Below are 9,196 nucleotides of genomic sequence, written 5' to 3'. Positions count from 1 at the left end.
GAGGCAGAGAAACAGAGATACTCAGAAAGAGCAGAGACAGCCAAGGTCTCGAGGTTGACAGCTAAAGGAGAAACGAAAACACGCAGAATCAGAAGGGAACTGCGTGGTGGCCGCCCTCAGCCCCTACGCTGCTCCAGCCCTTTAAACCCCACCCCCACCCCTCGAGCTCGCTGCGCCCGCGCCCCGTCAGGCGTCCGCGAGCTCCGCCCGCCGGGCTCGCATCAGCACCACGTCAGGAGCTGTCCGCGCCCCCGGTGCTGAACCAAGATGGCCGGCGGCGGAGGCCGGGCCCCGGCGTGAGCTGAGCGAGCGCGGGCTGCAGCCCCCGCCATGCCCCACCCCAGCGGCAGCTAAACCTGACCTGACAGAGCCGGCCCGCCGGCGACTCTGGAGACATGTCTCTGCTTTGCGTTGGAGGTAGGAGGCGAGGCTGCGGGACGGGGAGCCGATGTGGACACGAACTGGGCTTGGGGTCCGTGTGGATGCAACTGGGCTCCCGAGGGGGTGACCCGCGTACACGAGGCTGGACTTCTGAGGGGGTGGCCTCAGAAGACGAGTAGGGTAGACGAGTCAGGGTGCCTGAGGTGATCCGTGTAGACACAGCTGGGCTCTCAGGGAGTCCTGGTTGCCGCTGCTGGGGTCGTGTGGGCACGGCTGAACCCGGAGGCCCGTGTGGACGCGGGCAGGGGTTCGGGGCTCCATCTGGAAACGGTCTAGTCTGGGTTGTCAGTGTTGAACAAGTTATTAGCGGGTTCGTGTGGAAGGAGCTGGGTAGTTCGAAAGAATCCTGCAGGGCCCTTGGAAGGAGTCTTGTCCTGTAGGCTGGGCTGCGGACCCGCCTCGGAATTCGGAGAGGAGTGCAGGGGGAGCGGTCTCCAAGCCCTGGGCGTGTAAGATTTGGGTAAAGGGGCTTGACTATTAGGACTACCGGTGAGATCTAGGTACTCCTCACCCTGGGAGTGGAGAGAACTGGGGGAGGAGGCCGGGGAGACCCCTTCCAGCATCCTAAGAGAGCTGTGATGGAGGGGTCTGGAGGCTCTTTTCCAGTTAACTCTTTGGTTTCCCTAGTGGGGGCTGGGGAGTCGCCTGAGGGCCTCACCCTCTCCACCCTCTTTGGCCCCACCGAACAAACACCTATCCGATCTTCTCCGCAGGGAGCCCACCCCTTGGAAGTGCAGTACCCCCCTGCACCCCTCACGGCCCATCCTCACCTCACCCACTTTGCGCTGGAGGGAGGGAGGGAGGGAGAGGTGGGGTGGAGCTATTTTGGGGCCAGAACGCCATCTGCACCGAGGCCCACGCCCAGGCCCACGCTCTGCGTTTGGGTGGGTGGAGTGAGAGATTCCGGAGGGGCATGACTCCTTCCCTCCCCTGCTCCACCCGCCACCGCACCCTTGAGGCAGGGTAGGGGAGAAGCCAGCCCACCTGGACCAAGGCGCCTGGGGCACACCTGAGTTCTCAGCAGGGGACCTTGGCTGCAGGGCTGGTGGCCCAACCAGGGTTCAAGGCTTATAAAGGTCTCAACCTTGGGTTTTAAGTACTGAGGTCCACCTCCCCTCACTTCTACTCCCTTCCAGAAGGGTAAGGTGGAAAAAGAGGTGTATTGGCCAAGCCTGAGACGGCAGGTTTCAGGACACCTTAGGCAACCCGGAGTGTGATGTGTGTGTGTGTGTGTGTGTGTGTGTGTGTGTGAAAGAGAATGAGAGAGAGAAATCTAGAGAGGTGGGGAGAGAGAGAGAGAAGGATGAACCCCGGCCTTCTCCTGGATCCTGGTGGGAAGGCCCGGGAGCCGGGAACCGCCCCCGCTGCCCCTCCCCCCTCTCCTCCCCCTGTGCTGTAACTCTCCATTCACAAACCCAACCCCGCCCCCCCGCTCCCCGCCGCGGTGGCTTCCCGTGTGCCGCTCGCGCGGGGCTGGGTTGGCGTGGACGCGGGTGTTCTTAAAGGGACAGGTGCCTCCTTTCCTTGAACTCATTCCTGACGGGCGGGGCTGGTGGTGGGCGAAGGGCCAGTAAAATTAAAAGTCAACTCGTTCAGCCCTTAGCCTACGGAGTTAGGAGAGTCGAGAGGAAGAGCCGACCCCCATGCATCCCTCACTGTCTAGGCCCAAGGCTAGGGGAAGGTGAACATCCAAACCCCCTACTGGCCCCTCCCCCCTCCTCTGAACTGCCTAACACTTGAGAGGGGATAGCCCTGGAAGAGAGGGTCAATGTGGGTTCCCGGCTGACTCCTCCAAGTTCACTCTCCTCTGCCCCCTAGCCCTATCTCTTCTTTGGAATCTCACCCTTAACTCTGATGCAAACTGGAGTCTTGGCTACAGGGGCGGTGTGAAGCGGAGGCAGTAAGAGGGGTGAGAAAGAATTGCACTGGATGGCTTTGTGGAACTTACAGGGAAGGAGTCATCAGCAGAGTAGAGGGGACTCGCTGGGAGGAGTAAGACAGGGGATGAGGTGGGAAGTAGAGCCCTGAGGTGTAAAGAGAACAGTTGATGTTGGGAGAGGCTGTGTGTGTGTGTGTGTCGGGGGGGTGGGTGACAGGGAGAAGCAGGGAGAGGAAGAATTGCTGAAAGGAGTGGGGGTGGTGCCCAGAGTGGAAAGTCTTGAAGGTTGAGGGGGAAGGGGGAAGGATCAGGACAACTAGGTTGGGAGGGCTTTCCTTGGATCTGAGTTCATCCTTAGAGTTGAGGAAATACCTGCCTCTGACCCAGGGACCCACCCATGTATGCGCACAGCGGCATACACTGGGGCCGGTACATTCACGCCCAGGCTTGCCTGCCTTGTGTGAACAGAAGTGCTTAGGGTTCACCAAGTCTCTATGAAGACCATGTGCCTGTGACTGCACATTCACGACACATGTGCAGACTCACATGCCCGTTGACACACACATACATATACACTGGACACAGTCTGTGCCACAGACATGGCCCCCATGATACAGGCATGTGTATCTGCATGTTTACAGTATCCATGTCACCTAAATATCAACCCGTGCCCTAACACTCAGGAGTGTACCTATATATACCTGTTAAGGCCCCAAATCACAAGAGACACACACATGATAACTCTTCCCCGGACATTTAAGCTGTCACTTTGAACAGGTGACTGATGATGCACACACACACTAATATATGTAGCTTCAGAGGAGACTGCACATGTATACAAGTAAACAAAAATACACATGCTACATAACTGCATAGCACGCATGCACACACACACACACATACAACATATATTTGTATTTAACATATCACTCAAAAGCCTGCACATACCTAAGCTCACACCAGCATGTCCCACAGTCACATCCCACTCCCCAACACATATGTGCAGACCCTCACCTGCACTCAGATGGTGCACATGTGTAATTATCCCACTACACATGTACACACACACACATTCATGTACACTCACTTGCCTGCCCTGGTAACATGAGCAAATACACATTCAAGCACACACAGTGCAATTCTTGTGTGCATATCCTGAACTTACATATGGGAGACTACCCTGTATAGACCTGGCCTCTGCCCCCCTCATTTCTTTATGTAGAGCCCCATTTCCCCTCCCCAACTTTAATTCACTTTCTAAGTCTTGGCAGAGCCCTGAGGCTGCTAATAGCAAGTGCCACTTAACTCCTTTGTGAATTTATTCATATATTTACTCAGCAAGCATTAAGTGTCCACTATATGCCAGGCACTAATCCTGGCTCTTGGAACCTGGCCTTGCTCCTGGCCTCATGCTGGTGGAGTCAGATTGGGAGAGACTGGGGAGCTAAGGAGAAGGGTTTCCATGGCCCTTTTCCTCTGGCAAGCCTACCCCATTCCTATCATCACCATTTGCCTGTGTCTCAGAAGATGAGGGGAAGCTGAGCAGAAGAGAGATCTTGCTTTAGGTGGAGGGCATATACAGAAACATGATGGTAGTTCCAGACTTCCTATATGCCTCGTGGCATTTTGCTAGGCCATTCGATGTTTAAAAGGCTTCATAAATATTTGATGACTGAATATTGCGTATAAATTGCAATGCATTTGAAGGTGAGTTTGCCTCACAACTAATAATGATATCTACAACAAGTTCCATCTATCCAGCATTCCACAGGCATAGTTTTGAGGACTTTTATGCCACTGCCCACTTTAATCCTCAGAGCAACCCATTTTACAGATGAGGAAAACTGAGGCTCATGGAAGTTCAACAACTTGCCTGGTGCCACAGAGTCAGAGGTGTAGCTGCCTGACTCCACAGTCTACTAGGAGTGAAGGGTGAAGGTCGAGGCTACCCTCAGCCTTCAGGACCTGGAGACACCTAAATCCTTGCCATGGGTGAGAGTCTGTCTCAGGATCATCCTTTTCCTTCATCCACTCAGTAAACAGACACATGATTTCCCCATTCATCATGGCTGTTCCCCTGCCTCTCTCCCAGGAAGCCTTCATAAATCCCTCTGCCTCTTGCTGCCCTGTTTCTGATACCATCCAGCCAGGGAGTGGGGGAACTGCATCTGGGTCTTTGCTTTTACCACCCTCTTAGGATGCCTTTGGTTTTTGGCTCTGATTCATCTTCAGGGCTGCAATCTTAGCTATCTGCCTATCTTGCACCTCACTTTCCTCCTGCATACAATGGGTTTCCTCTGTGAATTTATTTTATTTTTAGATTTATTAACTTATCTGTGAGGTGCCGACTAGGACATCCTGAGTCCAGAAGGCCTGGGTTTGAATCCCCAAATCCATCACTTCCTGGAAAGTCCCATATCTTTTTCATCCCTCAGTGTGTCTATCTGTAGATGACATGTTAATAGTGTCCACTGCCTAGATTTACTGGAACTCTCCAGTCAGATGAGGCATGCAGAGATACTGGCATGATGCATGGCTTGTGGAAAGTTTCAATAAGTGTGAGCCAAAGGAAGGAAAAATCAATGATGGCGTTTTTATTAATGGGGACTAAAAGCTCCATGAGTGTAGGACATTTCCTGAGAGCTCACTGTGTTCTCAGGCCTGAGGATGCCTCAGTAATACACAGTGGGGCAAAAGAACTTTGGAGGTACTTGGGTAGGAAAGAAAAGTTCAGCACCGCTGACAGTTCAGAGAGGAGCCATCTGTTTCAGCACCAGGGACAGCACAGATTCGCATCTCTGGACTGCTCTCAGTGCTGGACTGCTGGAGGAGGCAATGACGTCATTCTTTCAATGAACAGTATTTAATAAGCACCTACTATATGCCAGACATAGTTCTAAGTGTACTTGGTAAACAACACTATCTGTCAAGGTTCTTGGTGTGTTTTTTTTCATATGCCTTCAATTGGGTTCTGGCTTATTTCTGTCCATGGATGATGAGAGTCCTCATTTATTCTCTCCCAGATGCCAAGTCAGAGGGACCAATGTCCTCATCACAAAGCCCATGTCTGATACAGACATCACATATTAAATACCAGACTTCCTAGAATCTAGTTTTGAATTCTCTATGCTTCCCTTCTACCACTTGTAGTGTCTTCTGACACCCAATAAGCACCTCATGTGGGTGCGCTTTTGGAAAGTGAAAGTTGCTCAGTCGTGTCAGACTCTTTGAGACCCCATGGACTATAGAGTCCATGGGATTATCCTGGCCAGAATACTGGAGTGGATAACCTTTCCTTTCCCCAGGGGCTCTTTCCAACCTAGGGATCGAACCAGGGTCTCCTGCATTGCAGGTGGATTCTTTACTAACTAAGCTTTCAGGGAAGAACCTCCTGTGGGTGGGCTTTTAGCCGTTTCCATTGTTGACTGGAACTCTCTATTCCTCCACTCCCACCACCAGGCCTGGCAGGTTAATTGACCCCAAGGACTGGAGACTATCTCGATTAGAATCCAGAGTCATCCAGACCAGGGGATACACTTAAAATTTAACCAAATAGTAAAGATACTAGTGACGGTAACAATAATAGGAACAACAGTGTAATAATGCTAATAATGAAAAAGAAAGGGGAGAAGGAGGTAGGAAGAAGGGAAGAGGAGAAGAAACTGAGACCAAGTAGGGCCATTTCCTAGATACAGAGACTGAGGCCCAGAGCCTGGCAGTGCCAGTGCCCTGCTCCCAGCTCCACCGCCTCTGCCCCCGGCAACCACTGCCTGTGCAACCACGTTAATCAGCCAGCGCCGATGGGCGATGGGGGATGGGGTGGGCAGGGACCGAGGAGTCCGCAGGCTGCTGACCTGGCGGTGACGCGGTATCTCCAGCCCGCGCGTCAGTGGGCACCTCCCCCACTCAGCACTCCCCGCGGTCGCGCAGCTCACGCCCTCGGCGCCCACGTTATAAATAGCCCGGTGCTTGTGACCAGGAGCTCGCGAAGGAGGGGCGGCGCTTCCGCCCTGGTGACCCCGATACCGCGGGCAGCAGGGAGGCGGCGGGGCGGAGATGTGACGGCCATGACTCGGTCCGCTTGCTGACGGGGAAGAGATGCGGAGAGAGCCGAGACTCTTTCTCCGAGCCCCTGCCTCGAGCCCTCTCTCCATACAGAGCCCCTCCCCCAGGCTACCCGCCTCTCCATCCCCGCCCCCTTCCTATTTCCCCTCCCCCGTCGAGAGCCTCCTCCAGCTCTCTGAGCCCCCATCCCTAGTCCCTACCTTCCTCCTCCTTACCCCATACCCTATTCCCCCGCCATGAGCTTCCTACTCGGAACCCCCTTCTCTGATTCTCCGTTCTCTGAGCTCCATCTCCCACCCTGAGTCTGATCCGCCTCCCTCTGAGTCCCCGTGATGAATAAACAGTGATGTCCTCACCCTGGATTTCCCGAAGGGGCCTGGGGCCGGCCGTGCTGTTAGAGCTAGAGCTCTCTGACAACCTCCCACTGCTAGTGGACCCCAACTGAGCCCTTTACCCTCTGATCTAGAGAGGATTAGGGAGGAGGGAAGGGAGAGAGACTGAGGGGCCAGGAACCAGAGAGGCAGACAAAGGGAGAAAGGGAAGAAGACAGACAGAAAGATGGCAGGAGTGGAGAGACCCGGAACTGGAAGGAGGGGGACAGGCAGAGCCCGTCTTCCTGGAGGAGAGGGTGAAGGACAGACCCTGGACAACGCGCTTCCCCTCTGAGACCAGCCGCTCGTCTGTGAAGGAGGAGCACAGAGAGAGAACTGCAGACTGGGCCCAGGTTGGGGCAGACGCCAGTGAGCGCCGCTGATCCCCCGGGGCCAGGCACCTGCCCGCCTCCGGTGCCTGGCCCCAGCTTTTCCTTCCCAGTCCTGCCTCTCCTCTCTGCAGCGTCCCCCCTGCCTGCCCTCCCCGGTGGAAATCTGTGTGGCTCTTTCTGTCCCTCTGTGTGTCTGTCCGTCTGACTGTCATGTCACTTCTCCCCGCAGCGTCTTCCTTTGTCTCCTACTGATGCCTCCGTGTGCGCCTTTCTGAGCCTCTCTGTCTCTCCCTTCTCCCTCCCCATGCACCCTCCCCCCCCCCTTTACAGAGTCATTAGATTTGCCAGCTGAAGCTCCCCCAGGAGGGAGGCCTGGAGCTCCTGATGGGCACAGTCCCAAGTGACCCTAAGCCTCACTCAGTCCCAGGGGTGAGGGGCTAGGTGGGTGGGCTCTCTGTAGTCTGGGTGGGGCCGAGGGTATGAGAGGGGGACGTGTAGGACAGGGGGAGGGACCTTGTGGGAGAGAGAACTTTGCATGTGCAGTTATCTGCCTCAAGTGGGAAGATTTTGGATGTGGAAGAAAGAGACGGAGAAACAGAGGTGGAAGCCCAGAGAGGGGGGTTCACTTGCCCAGAGTCACACAGCACCATAGTCTGAATCCAGCTCCACCTGACTCCATGTTGAACCAGGGCTCACCTTTCCTAATACCCAGTCAAGGACTCTATCTGCCTTCTGCCTTCCGAAACCAAATCCAGGTATAGTGGGCATTTGCGTTTAAAATCTGGGTCTTAGTTTGATGGTGGTGTTGGAATAGGAAGGCGCTCATTCCCTCTTCTGCTCTGCAACTCCGGGGAGCTCACTCACTGCTTCTGGGCATCAGTTCCCACCCCCACAGTCTGTCTGCAATAGGAACAAGTAGTATTTACTGACTAGTGTTTAGAGCCACTCTACTTCCCCAGCCCTTGATGGGAATTCTCTTTTCACTGGCTCCATTCAGGTACTTCTTTGAGAAAGAAAATTCAAGTGATGAGGACAGAGAAATGAAATCCCTATGGGAGATTGAATCCCAGATGGGAGGCCATTGTACTTGCAGGGAAAAAGGCTGAACTTGACTCTCAAAAAAAAGGAGAAAGAATAGAAATGCAATTCTGATTCTAGGAATTTATCCTTAAACTTACTTGCACACACTCTTCAAGACATGCAGAGGGTATAAAATGCTACCATTTGTGTAGGAAATAGCACACACGTGCACAGTATTGCTGATGCATGGACTATGTGTCTCCAGTCCCACGAGGAACTGCTAATGTTGATTGCATCCTGGAGGGAGAGTGAGAGCTGGGGTAGAAAGAGCCTCATTTGCATCGTATAGTCTTTGGGTTGCTTTGGATTTTGTAAAATATGCATGATTGCTTACTCAAACAAAAATAGTCTCTTGAAAAGTTTAAAGGGAAAAGGAAATATAGAAACCAGGAACGAGGCCTCAGTTTGGCAGCAGCTTTTGGGTGGGAGTAGAGAGTATTGATAGAGAAATACATTGAGGGCAGATGCAGAATTTGGGAGATACTGAAAGTGAAAGTTTAATACCCTGTCAGAAAGTCCAGTAATGAATGAAATTGCTTTGCATCACTTGGGGCTGTGGGGTCATTTGAAATATGAAGAGACTGGCCCCCCTGGGACCCTGAGGTATATCTGGCTTGCGCCTTTCACAGTCAAGAAGGGTTGGACAAACTAACAACCTACCTGGCCAGGACTGGGATGTCTCTATGTATACTGCAGATTCAACTCTCTGGGTTGATTTTTCTCACCTCTCCCAATCCCTTTTGAATACTGGACTCTAAACCCTGGGAGCATTTGATAGGACAGACTGAGCTGGACAGTTAGGGGAGAAGTCTCACTAATCTAACTGGGGGATGGGAATCATTGGCGATTGATTCTCCTTCCTTCTCTGCCTCCTTCTCCCCGACTCCCTGACTCCTTCTAAAGAAATCATGGCGGGCTTCCTGTAGGAGGTCTCTTCTTTTGAATCTTTGTTCAGTTGTGAGTAAAGTCACCACTGGAGGGAGGGAGCTTTGGGGACATTTGACGGGGAGGAGGGTGGGACAGGTCCA

General features: G+C 53.4%; 1 protein-coding gene across 6 annotated transcripts in view; it reads left to right on the top strand.

Moving 5' to 3' along the window:
• Nucleotides 1-395: 395 nt before the first annotated feature.
• The window catches only part of UNC13A (unc-13 homolog A), a 69,570-nt gene continuing 60,769 nt past the window's right edge, over nt 396-9,196 (top strand). For all 6 annotated transcript variants that reach the window (XM_088839174.1, XM_088839177.1, XM_088839175.1 and 3 more), the window contains exon 1: nt 396-417. In XM_088839174.1, coding sequence (XP_088695300.1) covers nt 396-417 — 22 coding nt within the window. The remainder of the gene's footprint in view (nt 418-9,196) is intronic.

This window comes from Moschus berezovskii, chromosome 8 (assembly GCF_049115385.1).
Source record: "Moschus berezovskii isolate FMDL1 chromosome 8, NW_MosBer_1.0, whole genome shotgun sequence".
Lineage (NCBI taxonomy): Eukaryota > Metazoa > Chordata > Mammalia > Artiodactyla > Moschidae > Moschus > Moschus berezovskii.
Note: the sequence above shows the minus strand (reverse complement) of the source record. Positions and strands in the feature narration are given on the sequence as shown.